Source organism: Colletotrichum higginsianum, chromosome 1 (genome assembly GCF_001672515.1).
Source record: "Colletotrichum higginsianum IMI 349063 chromosome 1, whole genome shotgun sequence".
Lineage (NCBI taxonomy): Eukaryota > Fungi > Ascomycota > Sordariomycetes > Glomerellales > Glomerellaceae > Colletotrichum > Colletotrichum higginsianum.
Window position 1 is genome coordinate 4,470,948 of NC_030954.1, and position 21,630 is coordinate 4,492,577.

A 21,630-nucleotide genomic window follows, 5' to 3' on the forward strand; every position below is an offset into this window, starting at 1 on the left:
AGGCTGTTTATGATCTTCATGATTAGACCTTCACCGTTCTATCATTTGTCTGACTACACCACTATGTTCTACAATTGTGTTGCGATATTTGCGTGTCATTAGGGAGGCTGACCAGCGCTTGTAGGAAAAGGCGGCATTAGCTATGCAGCAATTGGTTCTCGGGCATCATTCGACCTCAGCAGGGCAGAAGTAGAGGCGTCACGGAAACCAAAAGACAAAAGCTTAGGCGCGGGTTGAACCCGCGCCCTACGAAACCCTCCATCAGCAAACTTCGTTGGATTTCATCACCAAGTTCAAACTAACGATCCAGGGCGTTATACCTCTGGGCCAAATGGCCCTTCATCGGGCTTGGTTGGTAGACACAGCACCGATGCCGCATAAATAGGCTATTCATTGTGCTAGCGAGGCAACTGCGGCCTGTTCGGGACGGCTTGATTGGCGAGGGCCTACAGGCTGACTGACGTCATTGCCTCTTGGGATGGAATACGAGATATTTCATTTCACCTGGACAAAATGGTATGTTTCACCTCCTACCTACTCACATCCCTGTTCAACCCATCCCCTCGATATGATGAATCACTAGCTTCAGAGGCTGTTTATGAATTATTTCATGATTCGACCAATCACCGTTCTATCATTTTTCTGATCATTCTCACCCACCGATCCGTTGTTTCACGACCATCGAGTCTCGGCAGAAGCTAACTATCAACCCAAGTAGTTTCGCGAAAGTCCGGCTGTCGGCCTAATATCCTTCGTCCCTTCCTGTGGCTTCCTGCCGCAGACTTTTGGTAAGGTCCTCCCTGCACCTTAATATCACCCAACCAACCCCATTCCATGATGAGACTCAGCTTCAGAGGCTGTTTATGAACAAGTAATGATTCAAACCTTCACCGTTCTATCTTTTATTCCTGATCCGACACCCTCTATGTCGTTATTTCTTTTTTCGGAAAAAACCAAGACCCGTTACCCAGCTAATTCGGGTTTCCAGCTTCCCGTGTCCCAGCGCCCAACTCGGTCTTGTGTGTCCGGTTCTCTTCGTCAAAGGTACGTCTCAAATCCGACTCAAGAGGACGCCCAATCAACCAGCACTTCATGATGAGACTCAGCTTCAGAGGCTGTTTATGATTTCAATCACGATGATTCGAAACATCACCGTTCTATCAATTCTCTGACCCCTTGCACAATCGCCATCTGTTCTACCTATCGTATCAACAGTGTCTCGAAGAAATGGCTAACCCAAGGATACAGGATTTCTGTGACAATCGTCAAGGCTAGTGCAGTGACGACTTTTGTGTAATTCTAATCCGAAGGCTGCTTCCAGGGCAAGCCTGGCCAAGTTGACCAATGTATGTGTTTCCCGAGCTTTCATCCCTCACGTCTCCCACCCCTTCCAATGATGATACTCAGCTTCAGAGGCTGTTTATGAATGTTAATGATTCGAAATTATACCGTTCTATCAATTGTCTGATTTGTTCGATTTACACCTTTTGTCGTTCACCTTTGATCTACGATGTACGCTAACATCCCCAAAGCCCAGGTCCTCCCTGTCAACATCATCGAGCATACCCGTCTCGCGGTCTTGAGCTTTCGTTTTCAAATGCTTTTTTGTCTACATAGTTGTGAAGTAGCTCAAGTCCCAAAATAATTTGAACCGTTGTTGTACACCTATAGTCCCAAATTTCGAACCCCAAAACGCCATGCGCAAAAAGAAACCGCCCCCCCCCCCCCCCCCCCCCCCTCAAGAAAAAAACCTGCACCGTCGTCAACCCAGCAGGCGTTCATGATGGCCCTTATAACGTCTTGACAGACTGGAAAAAGGGGTTGGCAAGCAGCTTCTCGTTCGCCATCACCAAACCTTTCAGCTTAGAGACCATCTCCTCCTTGCTCATCTGCCCCGCGTCGACCTCTTCCTTCCACCGCAGCAGCACCTCCTTGAGCAGCGCGCTGCCCTCTTCCATGTCCGCCTTGCTGTACTTAAGCCCTAGGTCCTCGTGCTTGGAGGTAAAGTCCTCAAGCTCGTCGGCCTTGCGCTTTGCCATACGCACCACCTTGTCCGGGAACCTCACCAGCTCCGCCACGTGGATACCGAAGCTCTGGTCGCACACACCGTCGTCAACCTTGTATAGAAGCGTCACCTCACGCTTGCTGTTCTCGCCGCCGCCACCGCCGATGTGCGCCGCCACATGCAGGTTGTGGACCTGCGGGTGCTCATCCGCCAGTGCCGTCAGCTCGTGGAAGTGCGTCGCGAACATAGCGAAGCAGCCGATCTCCTTGACGATATGTTCCGAGATGGCCCACGCAAGGCCGAAGCCATCGTAGGTCGAGGTGCCGCGGCCCAGCTCGTCGATGATGATGAGGGACTCGGCTGTTGCCGATTTGAGAATGTTAGCCGTCTCAAGCATCTCGGCCATGAACGTCGACACGCCCTTGAGCTGGGAGTCGCTGGCGCCGACGCGAGCGAGGATGGAGTCGAAGATGGTCAGCTCAGCCTCGGTACAGGGGACGAAGCAGCCGATCTGCGCCATGAGGGCGATGACGCCGATCTGGCGGATGTAGGTCGACTTTCCGCCCATGTTGGGACCCGTAATGATCAGAAAAGAGGACTTGTCCCGCGTCAGGGTAACGTCGTTTGTGATAAACTGGACGTCGTCTTGCATCTCTAGGCACGGGTGGCGGGCCTCCTTGAGAATCGTCTGGCCCTCGCCTCGCTTGTGCATCGTGGGGCGGACGTACTCGGAGGGCGCATGGACGGAGCAGTGGGCAAAGGAGACGATGACATCCAAGTGGGCCAGGATACCAGCAAGCCTCTCGAGGACGGGGCAGTATGAAGCCGCCACGCCGACAACCTCGCTAACCAGGCTGCTCTGTGTCCTGTTGTAGTTCTGCGAGAGCTGGTCGAACTCTCGACGGAGGCTCTGCAGTGTTTTGGTCGTGAAGTAGACTCCGTTCTTCTGCGTCGAGCATTCCTGGTAACCCGACTTGTTCCGGATGGCGCCGGCTTCCTGTCTCGTGAGTCTCATGCAGTATCCGTGGACCTTGTGGTTTTCTAGGAAGATTTTCTTGCCGACTTCTTGCTTCAGGTCGCGAGCCGCGTCCGAGAACTCTTGGTCGATATCTCTCTTGAGCTTGTCAAGCTTCTTCCTGATGATCCTCAGGCTGTCGTCGAACTCGGGCTTGATGATGTACTCATGGTTGTCTAGGGCATCCAGGTCGACAGTGGTCTCGACCATCTCCGCGAGCTTTGCAAGACTATTGGAAAGCCCGCGGAGAGGGGTCGTGTAGGTTTCGTCTAGAGGATCTCTGTATGCTTCGTCCATGACGCCCTCCAAAGTTCCCATGAAGCCAGGCAGCCGGATGATGACCTGATACGCACGAACGACGTCCTCAAGGTTGGCCTTGCCCCTTTGGAACCGCTTAGCGAGACGGTAGAGGTCTGGTACCGAACGCAGGTGTTCCTCCTGCATCGTCTGCCTTAACTCTGTGTCGTTGACGAAGGCCTCGACAAGCTGCTGACGCTTCTCGATCTCTGCCTTGTTCATGAGTGGTTGCTTGAGCCACTGTGACAGCAGCCGGCTTCCGACTGGAGTCTTGCAGTGATTAAGCAACCCATACAGGCTCATGGACTTGGCACCGTCCCGGGCGCCAGGCATCAAGTTGAGCGCCTTCAGCGCCGCCGCATCCAGCTTCATAAACTGAGAGAGGTCGTGCTGGTACAATTGGTACTGTCCGAAGTTGGATGGATCGTGGAGCACGCCAAGGTACTTGATCAGAGCCGCGGCCGAGCCCATGGCCAACTTGAGGTCGGTCTGGGGCAGGAGAGTGGTCGAGCGCTCGTCCTTGAGCAGACGCGCAAGGTCCTGTTCGATGTCCTTGGTGCCAAACTCGCCGGCCGACCGTTCTGAGACGGAGACGCCGCAGTTGCCGATGATCTGCTTCAGCTTCGTGAGGTCCGGGTCCTTGTTCTTGTCTGCCTTGTCCATTTGTATGAGGCACTCCCTGACGCCCAGTTGAATCAACAGAGCTTCGAAGTTGGAGAACAGGTCGTTGTCGAGGAACTCGCTGACGCCCAACTCTCGCACACTGGCATCGGCGAAGCAGACGCCTACGCTTCTGGCCTCGGAAGTCTTGGTGGATATCTTGACAGCGAGAATCATCGGAGCGGCCTCAACCTGGCCACCCAAATCCTCTTCCACGTCTTGCAGGTTACCCGGAGACGCCTGCTTGACGACCTTCCAGTTCATGCGGCCGCCGGTGCTCTCCCATATCTCTATTCTCTTTCCCAGCTTGAAGAGCGCTTCTCGAAGGAATTGTCGGAAGACCGTGACGGTCATTGTCACGGAGGCGAGGCCTGTCTTCTCATCTCGGCCCAGGGTCCTTACGACGGACGTCGTCTTGTATACCTGGAGGAAGCCAGGTCAGCTGGCAACTGTGTGGGAGGTGGGGGGAAGGGATTGGCAGGAGGTGCGAGACGTACTGTACGGGCGATGAAGTTGGCATCTTCACCATGTGAAGTGTACCAATCACCTCGATCAAATATTCGGACTGTGTCTTCGTGAACAGCCGGGAGAGACTTGAAGAAGCGGATGAAGCCGTGTTCATCGTCGACCTGGTAACATTTCAGCCATGTCTTCATGAGCGAGGTAGTACTTGGGAAACGAACCTTCAATTCGGGTCTCGAAGACATTGTGAATGCTGTGCTGGAAACCGACTAGAAAATCACAACACAAGAAGCAATGCTGGGTAGACAGATTCGGTATTGGGCGAGTGTATGTATCCCGCAAGCGAAGGGGATGAGAGAGCGCACTTTGGCGTGGTGCTTCTCCAAATGAGGTACGCGGGTGGTTAAAGTGGTTTTCACGGGAGACGCGTCTGCGGAAGGGATGGGCATTTTAGTGGGGGTTGACGCGACGTGATGGAGCTAGTCCCTTTTGGCTAGGAGTATGGCTGTTGACAGAGGTGGGTCTTGTGCCTGGCTACCTAAGTATCCGTGCTTTTGTCAATGTCATCCCCAATTTCACAGCTCTTTTTTTTCTTTTTTTTTTTAACATCTATCAAGTGGTGCTGACGCCTCCCTTATCCTCGTAGTTGCAACATTTCGATTCGACTTTCTGCGTTTTTTTATTTTCTTTCCCATCGATAAAGGGGTGCAATCATATCACTCCCTCATATGCCAATCGCCGCTGAAATATCGTGTTAATGCTGTTCCGACCACTGCAACTGAGAGCGCCAGTCAGCGCCTTGACGACATTCACCTGTGGGTTGGGCCCATATCGTTCCGCAAACGGCTTAGCGCGCTTCTGCAGCTCGTCCGCTACGCAACTGCACCTGGGCAACTATCGCAAGACATCGCCGAAATTTCGCAAAAGTCCCCCACTTCCCTCCCCAAACTTTGCACGCTCATTCCAGACCGCGGCCGCAATAATGGAGACACCCGCCTCGGAAACCGTCAATCAGCCAGCCAAAGACCTCGAGATGACCGAAGCAAAACCAGAAGAACCCTCTGTCCCGCCTACGCCTGCCAATGGCGACAGCGCAGCCGCTAATCCCCTCACAACAACGACGACAACGACGACGGCGACGACGAGAGAAGAAACAAGCAGCAGCGGGGTTGACAAGACAGGCGTCCCAGAAGCCTCGGTGGAAAATGACGGCGAAGAGGCCGATGTCGAATCCTCCGCTGCCGCCCCCGAGGGCGAGCCCAAGATCTCCAAGAACCAGCTCCGCAAGATGAAGCGCAAGGCGGCGTGGGAGGACGGCCGCGAGGACCGCAAGCGCAAGCGCAAGGAGAAGCGCCACGAGCGTCAGGCCACCCGCCGCGAGGAGATTGCCGCCGTCATCGCCGAGGCCGAGGCCAAGGGCATCGACCCGGCCTCCGTCGTCATCCCGCCGAAGCGCAAGACGCCCAAGCAGCCCGCGACCCAGGTGCCTGTCGCCCTGATCCTCGACTGCGATTTTGAAAAGTACATGCTCGAGAAGGAGCTCGTCTCGCTTGCCAGCCAGATCACCCGTTCTTACTCGGACAACCGCGCCGCGAGGTACCGCGCCCACCTGTACGTCAGCTCCTACGGCGGCCAGCTGAAGGAGCGCTTCGAGACGACGCTGGGCAGCCAGCACGTGCACTGGAAAGGCGTGAAGCTCGTCGAGGGAGACTTCGTCGAGGCTTCTAGGGACGCCGACGAGCTGATGAAGGGGCCCCGCGGCGGGCAGGTTATTGACCTGCTCCAGCCGACCGGGGAGGACGGCGCCGCCAAGAAGCCCGCCGTCTTCCGGGACGTCCTCGACTCGGCGCCTAGCCCGGACCCCGAACCCGAACCCGCCGACGAGCTCAAGAACATTGTCTACCTCTCCTCCGACTCTGTCAACACCCTCGACCGCCTCGAGCCCAACACGAGCTATGTCATCGGCGGCCTCGTCGACCGCAACCGCGAAAAGGGTCTGTGTCACCGCCGCGCGAGGGCGATGGGCATCCGGACGGCCAAGCTGCCCATTGGGGAGTACATGAACCTGTCGAGCCGGAGGGTGCTCGCAACGAACCACGTCGTGGAGATCATGCTCAAGTGGCTCGAGACGGGCAGCTGGGCCGAGGCGTTCCTGAGCGTCATCCCCAAACGCAAAGAGGCAAAGCTGAAGGAGGAAGGCGGCGCTGGCAGTGCCAGCGGGACTCCCGCTGCAGAAGGGGCGGGCGGCGAGATCGAGGACAGCAGGTTTGACGAGGAGGATGACGAGGACGTGGACGAGAAGCAAACCATCACGGAAAACGTGGCAGCGCCAGAGCCGTCAGCTGCGTCTCAGGAAAGCAACAAGGAAGCCTTGGGTAAATCATAACCCCGTCATGGCAGGTGATTAAAAGTAATAATACCCTCTGCTTCAACTGTTCAAGAAAAGAAAAGAAAAAGACGAAAAGGAAAAGCAATGGACAGGAAGAAATAAAGATAATAAAAAAAACACCGACCCAGAAACCAGTTATATACCCTAATCATGCAAGTCGTGTCGATTTTGTGTTTATCAAAAATCCATGGCGTCCTCCTCCCTCTCCCTCTTGATCTTGCCGTCCCTCTCGTCCTTCATCAAACCAATAACAAAGGACCGGAACTGCTCCACGTACGGCTTCAGGCTCGTCTTCTCCCAGTCCTGCACGCTCTTCTGCTGCGAACCACCCGCATCGGCGTCCTCGTCGCTCTTCCACGCATCGATCTCCGCCAGCAGGCTCTGCACCGTCGGCACACCGAGCGGGTCAAAGTCTTCGAGCGTCCTGGTGTCGATCGGCACGCACACCCTGCCAGTGCCGGGGTGGACGACGAAGGGCGACTTGAGCAGATGGTTGAGCTTCTTGCTGACCTCGATATCGAGGCGCGGGTACGTGTACTCAAGCACGATGTCCTGCTTGGCCTCAAGGAGCGCTTTGGCGTCGAGATTCTTGCTCGCGCCGCTCTTGGCCACTGTGTCAATGTCGGCCCACTTGGAGACGGACGACCGCCCGGGAGCGGCGTCCCACTTCTTGCGGAGCGACTCGTTGAGGTTCTTGTCCGGCAGCAGCTGGAGGAGGCGCTCGGCGCGCTCGTTGGAGGCCCAGGGGTCTTGTGCCTCGAGAACGTCTTCTTGGAAATGAGACTTGAGGGTCTCGAGACTCCGTCTGCGGTAGTTGTCAGTGATTCGGGCTCTAGATATCGACTGCAGGTAGTCGACTTACGCCACGTGGGGGTGCAGTGGCCGCCACAGATTCACTTTCTTCCCGCTCTGCGCACCGCCCTTGATAACCTCCAGGTACCCCGCGATCGACCGGCGCAATTGATCGCCCATTGTCCGTGCCTTCTTGTCGCACACCCACGCGTGGGCACCTCTCCGGCCGGAATACACCCACATGATGTGTTTGAAGCCAAAGTCGTCGCGCAGGGCGACGTCGACGACCTTGATCGCCATGGTGATGAACTGCCAGCACTTGATGCAAATGTTGGCCTTGTCGCAGCAGGTTCTGATCTCGTCGTAGTCCGTCAGATCGATATCGAAGCACAGCTCCTTGGCGAGGGGCTTGAAGGCGCTGGCGTTGCGGAGGGTCTTGCGGTCGCGCGGGTTCGTGCTGTAGACGGGGCCGATTTCGAAACGAGAGGGCATGAGGCGGAGGACATCCTTGCGGAGGCTTTAAGGGTTAGTCTTTTGTTTCGGACAGGTACGATTACTGGCAGCTTACAGGTCATGGGTTGGGAAAGACTGATATCGTAGGTAAGCGTCGTTCTGCAGCGTAAAGGCGAACTCTCTGTGGGCAAAGTCGTTGGTCGGCGACGGACTGTGGTTCAACCATTGGAAGAGGTATCTCCAAGGGAACAGGCGCTGGTAGAAACTGCGCATCACCTCGGGGTCTGACGCTTTCAAATCCGCAATGTCTCTGTGCCCTGCGTTAGCATGCAGCCCGTGCTAGGTTGGTGCCGGGACGCCCACGTTGGTGAAAGGGGTGTCGCAATCCCCGGGGAACTTGATGACGGTGTGTCTTGCGGTTTTGAGCTGGGAAACTCGTCGTCTGAGTCCCCGTCTATGAACAAGTCCTCCAGCTTGACATCTCTCTTATCCTCGGTGGCGGGCGCCGGCGCATCAATCTCGGCCATCGCAACGTCGCCGTCAGTCGCCTGGCTGGCGACGGGGGGGGCAGGGGAGTCAGCCATTAATTCGTCGTGGGCCACGATATCGTTTGGTGGTGAGGTTGCTTCTGACGACACGGAGTGTGGCATCTCTGGGCATGTGACTGTGGTTGGAATTAGGCGATTTACGATTTACGCAGGTTTGCGAGGATCGCTTTCGTGGAACAATTTGCCGGGCCAACTCCAAAATGCGGGTGGGTTGATGGATGGAAGTCGCGTCGGGGACGCGCTTTCTCGCGTAAAGGGTCTGGATGAACCCCTGTTCTGCTTAGTCATAAGAAAGACACTCTCTAAAGTCCTTTCCTTTTTCAGACACTGAATACACCACGCATAGCAATGAAAGAGGGCGAATCAGCGGCATCGTCGACTATGACAAGCTCAAATTGTATGTAGGAAAACTGTAGCCAGGAACAAATCCGTCTTGAAATTCCTCTCATTATATTTTTGTCCACTCGATGTATGCTTCCTGGTCAAACAACGCCGCTGCTCTGTTGCTGGTTCTTGGAGTCGCAATGGGAATGACGCCTGTGTCATCTAACATCAACTTGGCAGTCATTCGGAGGTTGCACTCGACATACACGTGTAAACCAAAAATTTCAACGGTGGTGACGCACAAAGCGGACGCTATTGGTTGCTATTAGAGCAGCACGACATTGGGTCTCAATGTCATCATCCTGTTGATGAATTCTGTTACTGAGACCTTGAACTTCATTTCCTTGAAGCTAGCGGTCTTGATGAAGGCTATAGGAAGGGAGAGTTGTCTTCTTGACGTGCGTGTTGGATGGCAAGGGGTCGCGCTTGAGCAAAGTCCACATGAGGGGAGAGCTATAAGCGGCGGCGGGTATTAATATCATATTGGTGAGCCCGCTCCCCCCTACCCCCAAAGTTAACTCCAACACTACTAATGAATAACCCCCTCATCTTACCATCAACGTTGCTAGAACGAAACTCTGGAAATAGTCTTCCTGTTCCTTAGTGACCAATTGCACCCAAAAGTTTCTCTCAAAATTTGAATTTTTATATTTTTTTTGCATTTTCTCCGCGAGAAACACATGTCAAGCACCTGATGCGCTGCAGCAACCTTTTGATAAGCCACGACACAGATGGACTGAGCATGTGTCCAGAATGGCACCACTATTGCCTGAAAAAACCAGAGACTCAGAACGCATTCCCACGCCATGTAACAAAAGCTAGGGAAGCGGTACTGACCTTCGTCGGATAATTGCGTGCTTATCCAATATGTCGAGCTTGGGGCCGCCCTCGTGGGGGAATATTAGTGCCCGGGTCTCTTTGTGCAATCTTGTTTGTGAGAATTGGTTGATCTAGGAGACCAATACCACGGAGCAAAATGTCCTATCGCGAACGCCACAGGAATCAGCCAGCTGTTGAGTCAATGTCTGCTTCACTATCCTCAGCCGCAAATGCACAATCCGATCAGCTCGGAATGGGGTCCTAGCCAAGGGAGAGCATGTCCCATTGGCTGCCGAACGCCGTCCAAGTCACAAACCGCATTTCCGAGACCCTCCATCCCTCCCCGTTTTCTTCAAGATGTCGCCGAACCAAGAAGATTACGCCGCCAGGTGACTGGAGACCGGTGTCAAAAGAGGCCCGGTCCCCGCATGTCTTGATCCTTCAAACGAGTTAGACCTGAAGAAAAGAAACAGCCTCGAAAGGGAGGAGATAGGAGACGGCCCGCGGTAAGGAATTCGATGACGACGAGGCTGAGATGCTCCCCCAAGCCCGCGGAACTCGGAGGCGTTCCAAGACACCATCCAGCCTGATCCGAACGCCTTGGAACCAGGGTACAGAAAGCCGTGGTCCTTTCTGATAGATCGAACTGCCCTCCTGTCCTTCCCCTTGTAGTCTTCCGCCAGCCAGTACGCACGCGTCCCAAGGGGATGGCCACAACCCGACGAGTCTGGAACGGCCCATGCTGGTGGCTGCGGCTGGGCACACTCCCAGAAACACATCAACCTGTGTGGTGGGCGAGCAGCGGATGATCTGACATTGACGGAATCCGGTCTTGTTCCTCCGCTGGGATGCCTCCTAGCATTGGCCACTCATCACTGCTCTCCTGCCTCCTACATCTCTTGCGAGATACCGCAGCCTGCTTTGCCTTGTGACCCTACGCCATGGCCGGATCCTCTCCAGGAAGCAAACAGACTCAACAACCATCGGCAACACGCAGTGACATGGTGTCTCACTCTGGATCTGCAGGCACCGGGCGGGTGGATTTTTGTCTCGGAAACATGTCGATAGAGAACATGTGTGACCATTGAGCATTGGGCCAGATGAGTCCACCCAAATAATTCTCTGTGCTGGCCTGGCCTGCGCTAGCTTCTCACAGTCCCTCAGCATCCTACTGTTTTCTTGCTTCTTTCCCATGTCTCTTGTCCTTGCTCTCTCTACCTATCCACATCGACCCATTCCTCAGCGGCCTCGAACCCCATAGCACGTGGCCGACTGGCTGGCAAACATTCCGGAAGCCCTTTGGGATGGGACACCCCTTCTTCAACCTCGGTCCCAAGTTGCACGAGGGTCTGTTGGGGGCCAAGCGGCCCGTCGTCCATGATGATAGGGATGCCGGACATAGGCAACCCCCCTCCCGCCCCCCCCCCCCCCCCTATAAAGAAAGAATAAAAAAAGGAATGGGGGCGGGGAATCCCTTCCGGACCGGCCCAGGCCAGCCAGCCATGGTAAAAGCCCAAGACAGCCCGATCAATCATCCAATGTACGGACCGACAAGGTGAGAACTGGTATTCAGGATGATGCTGCGGCTGGCTTACTGGAACTCAGCCAGCCGGACTGCTGGCTGCAATGAAGGACGTGTACACACACACACACAGAGAGAGAGAGAGAGAGAGAGAGAGAGAGAGAGAGAGAGAGAGAGAGAGAGAGCGAAGGTAGAGGGAGTCTAATCACAGTCTCAGTCCAAGACCGCCTCATCCATATAAGCAGCCTGCCCTCTCAAGACACCCAAGTCCTTACATCCCGTCTCATCGTCGGCTTCTCATCGCCAGGTACTACAGACCAAACATGCAGAAGCCAGGAGGGTGAGTACATATCAATCCGCTCTCACCTCGCCACTCTCGATCACTCTCGTACCCTCTCCAACAAGAACCCCCCCGTGCAACCGTCCTCCCGAAATCGAGACCGGCCCATGGCCTTCTTTCCTCCCGCGTCCTACTTCATGTGCTGCAGGTAAGCAGCAAACAAGCGAGCTTGCCTTGCCTACCATCCATCGAACATCCCTCCCTGCCCCCTGTCTCCCGTGTCACCCGCCCAAATGGACCGCATCTCGGCCTTTGGGTCCTTTGCCCACACTTAGCCGCACCTCGCATACCACCACCATTCATTGCGGAGTGCCACCACCACCACCAACACCGATGGGGGGGGGCCTTGACACCCCCAACCTTGAAAAGTCCTGCATCCCGTCTCGTTTGTGCAAAGGATATGTAGCATGCAAGACGCTGCCTCAATGGGCATGTACGGTATAGACAAATCTTCCGTGGGCACGCACCTGTACGTACGTACGTCCTCATGCCCTCCTATCCTTACATTTTGCACTGACACAGCGACAGATGTGTCTCTGGTTCTTCGTTTCTCCTTAAACGCCACGACGAGCGCCATCCTGCCCATACCGCCCTTCATTTTTCAACTGGTCTGGCGCCGAACCTCGGAGGTCTAGCCTGGCCTGGCCTGGCCTGTTCAGTGCAACCATCCAACCCAGACAGGCCCGGCCCGGGAAGGTTGGGGTGACAGCAAATCGCCAAGAGAGCATCGGCGAAACGGTCTGGACTCATCATGGCTCCGTCATGGACGGCCTCGAATCTGCTGCTGCTGCTGCTGCTGCCGTGCTACCTGTACTGCTGTTGCGCAGGCAAGAAGCTTCCCTCGAGCCGAGATCTGGGCCCATGCTCCCCCATCCAGCTACCCCTTGGTACCGATGCCATCCTATCCCATCCCGTCCCGACCAGGCCTGCAGCTGCATAAACTCTCGTGGCCTCCCGCAACTGATAACCCCCCCTCTCCAAGCAAACAAAACACCCCCATCGACATCTCGTATTTTCCCAAGTTCCCAGTCCCCAGGCCTGTTGACCCCCGGCACGCTCACAATGCAATGGCCCTGAACACGCCAGGGTCCATCTCCACAGTCACGTCAGGGATGGAGTACTGCGTTGTTACCCTTGGAGTCCGGCAACCAGCCCTACGAGACATCCTGGAGCCGAGAGTAAACCAGATTACTCCCTGTCTCTCTCTTCACAAGACGAGGAAAGAGAGAGTGAGAGAGACGAGGAAGGAGGAAGAAACTCCGAGCCAAAGTCGTGGTGGACCAGGAGGCGCAGCAGCAGCAGCAGGCTAGCAGCAACATCAGACGAAATCTCCGAACACCCACACCCACATGCAATCATCCTCGAATCCTCGTGGTCGCACGGCATCACGGATGGAGACGTTCCAGACCCTTCCAACTTCCGGGCCGCTTGGCAGGGACCCCGGCACATCAGACCACTGGACCACCACCCGTGCCGGGTCTAGACCGCCATCGACCACCTGTGCGTGCGGGGGCCACCGTAGCACATCAAACGGGGGGACGCCGACTCAACTCGTCTGGCAAGTCCAGTCACCTAAACCCACCCTCAACCACCTCCCAGAGTCCCAGTCTCCTGCAAGTGCTCGGCTTCCTGCATGGTTTGGGGGACCTGAACCCTCCCCAGCTGTAGGGAACCCTGACCGGACCATTCCAACAAGCCGGATCTTGGACGTACAAACACTGTACAAAGTACGTGTACAGGTTCTAGAAGGCTGGCTGACGAAAGCCTCCTGGAAGGGGGGGCGTGTGGTTGGTTTACACATTTACCACGCACTCCTCCCTCCTACGTCCTATTATTTAATTAGAGCCCTGGTGGCAGCACAGGGAACGACACTGATATGACTGCGTACCTAGGTCCGGGCGTCCCGCGCTGCCAGCCAGCAGCAAACCTACCCACCATATCATGCCATCATTCACCATCCAAAGATTCGCTTTCCACGGCGTTGTCCTTAAGCACGCTTACGCTTAATGCCCCTTCTCTCTTTTCTCAGCTCTGGGTGCGCAATGTGGTAATGTATATTCATGCTGAGGAAACATATGCCCCTCACAGATGACAATAGATCTCTTTTCAAATTCGCCACGTCCCATCCACCCTCCGTGGTTCATGGACGCGAACCAAGAAAGAACTCCACAAACTCCGATTACGAAATCCAACCCGAGACCGTGAGACTTCTTTCTCAAGCCATGCTCCTCCCCTCTAGATCGTCTTCCACGCTGCCACCGATGGGCGACATGTCCTGTCTTGGGACATCGTCAGTCGCCATTCCCTTGGGCGAACGTGTTTTTACCACGCGACAATACTGAAAAATTCAAATATCTCTTTTCCTCCTCTTGCGTTACATCATCTCACCAAGACGAACCGATACCGATCTGTTCTCTCGAGCACAACAACTCCACACAAGCATGTCTTGGTTGCACTGCATCCGTACATCTCGCAGTAGCTAGCGACAGTGACCGATCAGTTGGTCCGAGACCTTATGGCGCAATCGGACGACCGACAGTTGCACAGCGGCAACCCGAAGCTCGTAGGCTTGCGGAGAAAGCAGCATCGGCATACACCGAGGCGCATCATCACCCTTGCGGGCTCCATTTTAAGCGTATCCGCCCTGAGGCCCGTACATCCTCTGTCGCTTCTCTGGCCGATCATCGCCAACAATGTGGTCAGGCACACGCATCTGCTGCATGCCTGGCGGCATGTTTTGGAACGTCGGCCGTTGAGCCGACGTCGGTGTGATGACCATTTGGGCCGTGTTCGCCATGGGATACCCCGTTTCAATGTTCGTCACGTTCGGGGACGGTTGGTGTATTTGCCCAGGCGAGTGCCAGGAAGCAGTCGTCGCGGGTGACTGGCCTGGCGTTGAGTCAAACTTGACTTGGGGGTTCATCGGCGGCACGCTCATGCTGTTGGCATGAAGTTGGGCAGCTCCGTGGCCTACGGCCAGCTCATCCGGCGGCGCATTCTTGAGGAGGTGCGGTACATGCTTCCGGAGAATGCGCAACATGCCGTCCTTGGTGAATGGTTTTGCCAGCACATCGTTAAGACCTGTGTAAAAAAAGAATCTCTGTCAGTGGCTGCTTGTTGCGGCCAGTCTTGGGGCCCAGGCAGGCATCGTGAAGGACTTACTCCAGTTGAAGTAGTGGCTGATGTCTTCAGGTCGGATGTTGGACGTCATGGCGACAACTGGAACGTCGGGGTGGACTTCGCGGATGAGTTGCGTCGCAGACACACCGTCCATCTGTGGCATGACAATATCCATGAAGATGAGATCGAAGTGTCCGGATGGCACCTCCTTGCACCTGTTGACGGCGTCGATACCGTTTTCCTGTTGGTCCACTATTAGCAACTTTCCCCCACGACGAGTTTGCCGCCGCCAAAAGTCGGTGCTGGGACGGCGGCGAGGCACCAACTACTCACAGCCAGCTCTACGATGCACTCCATTTGTGTCAAGAACTTGGAACCGATTCTCGAGCAGGTCCTATCATCCTCGACCAGGTACACCCTCGGCTTCTTGGAACCCCAAAGTCCCTTGTCGGTTGAGTGAGGAGGGCGCGGCGGCGCGGCGGCCGCAGGAGCGGGCGTAGCAGGTCCGGGTTCCGGCTTGACGACAGGCTGGGCCGGAAAGTCGTTCATGGGCAAAGAGTTGAGCGTGTAGGGGATGTTGTTGAAGTGATCCTGGGACAACGGGTCGATGCCTACGTTCTCGCCGACGGGGTAAACGAGGTGGCGCATATTCATGTGCTCGGGGAGCATGGGCGGCATTCCCGCGTTCCCAGGCTGGAACATGAGCGAAGAGGCCGAGTCTGGCGGAGAGCTCTGGGCGTACATGCCGTTCAGTCTCTCGAGCTCTCGGTCCACCATGCTGTTCGTCGTTACACTCGACAGGAGCTCCCTGGCTCGTCGCAGTTCGGGGGCCTGGTCATCGATGACACCTCCGTTCATCTGCGGGTTCGGGCCGGGGTACCTGGGCCCTCTCATTCTGTCCTCGGCATGCGACATGTAGTTGAGCAACTCGTGTTGTGACTGTCTCTGGGCATCGATGATCTTGTGCATCGTATGGACCTCATGAACAAGCGTCTTGTTGGTCCGCGACATTTCAGCGACTTGCTCCTGCAGTGCCTGGACCTGCTGTTGCTGGGCAAAGAGGGTCTCTTGGAGCAGGTTTATGGACTGGGTTGTGGTGAACTGGTCTTCCGTCTGCTGCGTCTTCCTCTGCGCGGGAGCCTTTCGTCTGATGTTGTCCAAGTTGTCCTTTCTGTCGGCACGGAAGGCCGAGTGCTTGAACTCCCACGCCTGCGTGTCATGTTAGCATGCGGCGGCATCAGGCTGATGATGTCTTGCTTCCTAGGTACCTGCTTGCCGTAAGGCGACTCATTGTTCTCGTCGTTACGACGCAACTTGTGGAAGTCGTACTTGTTCAGTTGTCGAACAAAACTCGAGAAGTTGCTGTGTTTGAAATGCTTGGGAAGAATGTCGTTGGTGAACTTGTCGGTCTGCAGGCAGATTAGTTTCTGTCAACACTTCTTGGGCGCATCGTGGCTGTGACGCACCTCCAAAATTACGAAGGTGTCGCCCTCATTTCCCCATCTGACAATGTTCGCATAGGCCGGATCCTCGAGCATCCTATCACAAAAACGTTAGCCTCGGGGGTATATCGGTATGCATCGATGGGTCTTCGAACTTGTATAATTTGCGAACCTGCGCGGGTCAAAGTCAGCAAGCAAGATCGCGCCGGTGCCAAAGCTACACCACGGGGCGTCGTCATGTACTCACAAAGTCGCTGGAGTTACTGCCACCGCCCTGGGCGGCGACGGCGTCGGGCTCGGGCATGATGGACACCGAAATTGAAAGTTCGGGGCCGACAGACGACGGGCGCTCTCGTCTGAATCCAACGACGTGAGTGACGATGCGAAGCCTCAGCCTCGTCGAATGTTCGGGCGGGCGGTTAATCAAGACCACAGAAGGCCGCAGCAAAAAGCACGTCTCGAGCAAGCTGCACGCGACTGATTCACGGCTCGTACGATGGTAATGCTTCTCGGTCGGGAGGTTGTTGTATAACACTTTGTTGAGTGTCCAAACGGGTCCAGGGATTTGGGAATCGAGACTGGGCGGGAGCCGACGGTAGGGCAATCTCCACCAAAGCTTTCGCAGTTATGTAGGCCGTATCCGGTTGCGGTCGGCCGAAGGAATGGAAGGCAAGATGGACAGTAGGGGATCTAAGACAGCAGCAGAGGCTGCTGTGGTTGGAAAAAATAGGTAGCGGGTGGTGAATCGTCGAATATGCCCCCGATCGATAGGGTACGAATGGACGGAGTCGAGGCAGGGCGCTTTCGCGAAAAGAGGTCGGCTCAATTGAGCGAAAGGTTGAGGTTTCGCGGAGTCGGTTGATGGTCGAGAAGACGAGATCTGAGAAACTGGGAACTGGCGCAGGGCACGACCAGATGGATGGATGGCAGGCCCGACGTGGAGCACCAAGGTCTAGTGCTTGTGCACTTGGTTTGCAATGGTGCTGGTTCTGGTTTCCAGTCGATTGCTGACTGGTTCTGATTCGTATGGACGAATAGCATGTACTGACTAGACCCGGCCGACGAGAGAGGTACGGAGACGGGGACGGACGGAGGAGGGGGATGGGAGGGGGGTGTGTGAGAAAGGGGCAAGGATGAGGGGGGTGCAGTGGTGGCTAGGGTTGTCCCGACAGGGAATGGTTGAATTGGATATGCTTGGGTTGCTTGCCCTGTTCTGGTGGTGATGGCGGAGGAGGAAGCCGAGCAGGAGCGGCGGTCACGCTACAGTACGGACGGTGCTTGGAAGTTGGCGAGCAACAGGTGGTGGAGGAGGAGGTATTGGTGGTGGTGGTGGCATGTGGGTAGTGGGAAGGTAGTGTAGCGTGGTCATGCATGTGGCTGCTAAAAGCGAAAGAGAGACTATCTGGTATGATGAGGGCTGTATTGGGTTGGTTTTGGCATCGTTGATTTTGGTTTTGGTGCTGCCGCGTTCGCGTTCGCGCTCGTGCTGCCGCTGCCGCTGCCGCTGCCACTGCCGCTGGCGTCGTCGGCGAGAAGCAAAGTGGCTTGTGGGTTTCTCTATCCTATTCCTAAAGAGGTACACTGCTCCTCAGATCAGTACCCGAGATTGATTCGAACCCATGCAAAATGGGGGACCCGCGAGGGAAGAAGGAGAGTGGAAAGCGAATGCACCTTGGATGCAGGGCACAGGTGATGGTCCAGGGGCAGCAAGAGGAAGGGGGAGACCACGAAGAAGAGAAATGCAGCAAGCGGAACTCCCGAGACTGAACTGATAGGATGAAGTCAAGGCAGAGAGGAGTCTATATCGATGAAAGGGGAAAAGGCCAACTAGTGGAGGAGCTTGGCTCTTTGGCTTACCCTAGGTACCTAGGTAGGTGAGGTACCTGTAGATGATAGGTACAAGCCTACAACCTCAGGTTGGGAGGTGAGCTTGTGCAACAACAGTCTTGGGAGGTCCAGTGCTGGTGAGATGCAGTACTGGCCGGTTGCCTGTTTCTGGCCACCCGAGGACGGAAACTGCACGAGTTCTGGATGGGACAGATGAGAGTGACAAAAGTGCTAACGGCTTTTCACTTCCATTGGTTGTTGAGTGCTGCCAACAAGCCGGTATTGGCATTCCTGCTCCTCCTGCTGCTCCTCTTGCGTTGGTGCGGAAGGGAAGACGGGTGCGGTGCGATGCGGGGGGCAGCCAGGAGCAGAAAAGCAACCGTGGGGCGACGGGCGGCGGGCGGCGGGCGGGAGCGACAGTGTGCGAACCACGAACTACACGGCTCCTACGAGATTGGCCAGATTGGAAAGATGTGAAAGTGAAATTTTGGTGCTGTGAAATGCGCAATTGTGGCACGGGCGAGAAGAGACGAGGGCGTGGGGTGCGGGTTGGAGAAGGTTGCAATCTGAAATCAAGAAACTCGTCCTTACTGCACGTTGGGAGGCATCCGTTAGATACCCAGGTAGGTAGTGTAATGTAAGTAGTCTACTTGCCCCCTTGGAACCCCCCGGCCGGCGTGGTCGAGTTCGACTGAACAACTGCCCAAAGTGAGAAAAGTCCGTGGTTCCAGTTCTTTGGTGGAGGTGCCTCCAGTCTACCTCCTGTACTCGGTCTACCTGGGCACCTACCGTTGCATTGGAAGTGGTTACCTAAGCTGAGGGTCCTCGATGGAGAGACAAACGAGAGAGCCCCACACCGCGCCTCAGCCCTCCACCCCTCGTGCCCGTCGACAGCTGGGATTCGTGGGTTTCTGTCTGCCAACCCCACTTCAGAGAGCGTGGCCTGCGAGGAGCCCTGGGAATGTCTCCAGCTGTTGCCGGTGACGCGGACCCGCCTTGGGTCCGTGTCGGGAACAATGACCTCATACTGTCCTCTCGAAATCGACCTTACGGTGTGCGAGGTTGCGGTACGTACTTTCTCATCACACCGTCCCCTCCCGACTGTCTCTCTACTCTGAGTACACTCGACTTCTCGGTCTCTCTATTCGTACACCACAACAGATACTTCGCGTCGTCTATGCCTCTCTGAGACGCTGTTCCGGGACTACTCCGGTACCTAGTTATGCCAGTCCGTCCACCAACGAACCGGTCTTAAGTGTGTACGAATGGATTCAGACACAGAGAAATACACGAAGACCATACGCACCCACAGAAGGTCGGTCGCACGCCGACTCAGTCGCCTGCCTGCACTTCAACCCGCAATCATCCCGATCCGAAATGGTCAACGTCCATCCAATCTCCACCACACTCTCATCCGCGACGTCTCCTCTCACTGTACAAGGGCACCTGTGCCGTCTGTTTGTTCAACGTCCTGTCAGGACGTTCCCGGCTCGTTCGCTGAACTGCACAACGCCGTACGCATCGGGTCTGGGAAGTCGCGATACGCAAATCCCGGCGCTCTATAAACCAGGTGATGTAAGCCCGCGAGCTGCCCACGACATGCGCCGCGCTACTCGTCCCATCTTCGCCTTTAAGTACTCGCCTTTACGTCGACGACATGCGCCCTCGAAGCTTCTGCGTGTCAAGCCAGAACCCCTACCGCCAGCCAAGCACAGGCTTCCATGATCACCATGGACCGACGACGTGCCAGGGAAATGGAGAACTCTCTGCCCTGGACCCTGGATTTTCCCGTCGTCTCGGTCTGGTGGCACGTCTTCGAGTCCTGTTCTGAACTCACTGGGGCGATCCAGATGAGTAGCGCGCAAGACAACCAGGGAGCATGAGACAAAAGGGGGCTCGCATAGCCGCGCTAGGAGATGGCCGGCAGCCCAGAAGCAATTCCAGCGGACAGACAAGCTGCATGCCACACTGCACAATGGCGTCTCAGGGACTGTCTAAGTACGTCGAGCAGGCCGAAGCCACCCTCCTGCTGTACTCTATCCAACAACGCGGAGATGCACCCGAGCACCAGACAGCCAATGGTTAACTCAGTAGTGTGCGACTTGGTGATCTCCAATGTCCCTCGCCAGCACAGCGGCAGACTGTCGATTAAATTGTCGAGCCGCCTCTTTGCGTGTAATCTTTGCGTGTAAGCATGCTGTCCACGCCGTCCAATCACCATGACCACAAAGGGCCCTGCAGATTGCAATGCGGGGGATATGATGTGGAAAAGACTGATGGAGCAGAGAAGAAAACCCCTCGGACAACCTACCCTCGTGATGAAGTACTGTGCGATGGGCGCCGACAGTCACTGGTCGCCGATCGAGTGGATAACAGTCAGTGTCAAGTGGGAGGGACGGTGTGGGTTTGGCAACTCTACCGTCGCAACGCGTGCTGCCCACCAATGTCAGCCGTATGAACATGATCCTGAGGACCAAACATGGCAACGATCCGCCGTGTGATACATGCCTGTTGTACTTCTGGATTGGCCAGCCTTGATTAATTGGATCTTCCCACTCCGTCCCAGAAGGGGGAGGGACCCTTTGGGTGCAGCCACAGGCGTGCCGTTCGGACTGCCTCGGCCAAAGTGGCCAAGCTGCCTTATTCCGGCCATGCTCCTACCTGAAGACGGCGTGCCTTCACCAGTCCCGAGATCGAGGCGGACGCCTGATCGGTGCGGGACTCTGGTGCGGACAAGACACCACCAGTCGAGGCGGCGTCAGAGTTGCTTTGCAACGACGCCGAGGATCAAGGAAAGGCAGACAACTGATATGCGGAGCAACGACTTACACTTTGGAGCCTGACTCCTTCAATCTCTCCCAGATGATACGCGAGTGACGCGACTCTGGTCCTTCTTCAACCGCCGCTTTGCTGATCCCAATCTGCCACCCGGGGTAACCTTTCATCGCTTTCGCTCGAGCACTGAGCGGGAGGCGTCAGCGTGTCTTGAGGACGCGTGCGACATGTGGACTCAAGAACACGAATTCCAGACAGCCAGAAAGAACCCAATTGCCTGGCACCGAGACTTCGGGGTCAACCGACGGCCCTACTAACAAAGGGGAGCTTCCGTGCTTCGGATAGTTCAGACGGGGGAGAGGGCCCACGACGCCGAGCGCGCGCTGGTGGTGTCTCGTCTGCATGCAGAAACGTGCTGCGTCCCGTCGCCGCCTCATTCTACCAATGCCACAAGGGACTTGAGCAGGGACGGGTTGGCCTGGTTCAGCAAATTCGTACAGCCAGCACTTGCAAAAGTTGCATTGGAACAATTGCCGTACGAGTGAGTATCTGTACGTGGTAGTGCCTCTGCAGTCTGGCAGTCACCAGGCCGATTCCGAAACGGACAGTATTCCATCCGGCGCCAAGATCGGCAAGGCAAACCAAGAAGTTGGACGTAGCTACGGTGGTGCCAAGGGTTCAACGTCGCCAAACCGAGAGCTGGGATGCCGCCGAAAGCATGTCGGGGAGAGAGATGGAGATAGTGTGTGTGTGTATGTGTGAAGTGTGAGAGTGAGAGTG

The 21,630-nt window shown here is 55.8% G+C and overlaps 5 protein-coding genes across 5 annotated transcripts; 2 read left to right on the forward strand and 3 right to left on the reverse strand.

Annotated features, from left to right (window-relative positions):
• Positions 1–1,790: 1,790 nt before the first annotated feature.
• Positions 1,791–4,684, reverse strand: CH63R_01312 (DNA mismatch repair protein msh-2; the record flags this gene model as incomplete). Its single annotated transcript, XM_018296287.1, has 3 exons — positions 1,791–4,400; positions 4,475–4,606; positions 4,661–4,684. The coding sequence occupies 3 exons, from the start codon at positions 4,682–4,684 to the stop codon at positions 1,791–1,793; spliced, it is 2,766 nt and encodes a 921-aa protein (XP_018164649.1).
• A 737-nt stretch (positions 4,685–5,421) lies between these two features.
• CH63R_01313 (tRNA m g methyltransferase domain containing protein) lies at positions 5,422–6,825 on the forward strand (the record flags this gene model as incomplete). Its single annotated transcript, XM_018296288.1, has 1 exon — positions 5,422–6,825. One exon carries the CDS (start codon positions 5,422–5,424, stop codon positions 6,823–6,825), a length of 1,404 nt encoding a protein of 467 aa, XP_018164650.1.
• Positions 6,826–7,005: 180 nt separating this feature from the next.
• On the reverse strand, positions 7,006–8,723 carry CH63R_01314 (DNA primase; the record flags this gene model as incomplete). The annotated part of the gene is made up of 4 exons (XM_018296289.1): positions 7,006–7,633; positions 7,691–8,137; positions 8,189–8,383; positions 8,437–8,723. The coding sequence occupies 4 exons, from the start codon at positions 8,721–8,723 to the stop codon at positions 7,006–7,008; spliced, it is 1,557 nt and encodes a 518-aa protein (XP_018164651.1).
• A 5,592-nt stretch (positions 8,724–14,315) lies between these two features.
• Positions 14,316–16,552, reverse strand: CH63R_01315 (HSF-type DNA-binding protein; the record flags this gene model as incomplete). Its single annotated transcript, XM_018296290.1, has 6 exons — positions 14,316–14,767; positions 14,849–15,047; positions 15,140–16,015; positions 16,075–16,215; positions 16,273–16,335; positions 16,496–16,552. The coding sequence occupies 6 exons, from the start codon at positions 16,550–16,552 to the stop codon at positions 14,316–14,318; spliced, it is 1,788 nt and encodes a 595-aa protein (XP_018164652.1).
• A 2,900-nt stretch (positions 16,553–19,452) lies between these two features.
• On the forward strand, positions 19,453–19,958 carry CH63R_01316 (uncharacterized protein; the record flags this gene model as incomplete). The annotated part of the gene is made up of 2 exons (XM_018296291.1): positions 19,453–19,709; positions 19,766–19,958. 2 exons carry the CDS (start codon positions 19,453–19,455, stop codon positions 19,956–19,958), a joined length of 450 nt encoding a protein of 149 aa, XP_018164653.1.
• Between the last annotated feature and the right edge of the window lie 1,672 nt (positions 19,959–21,630).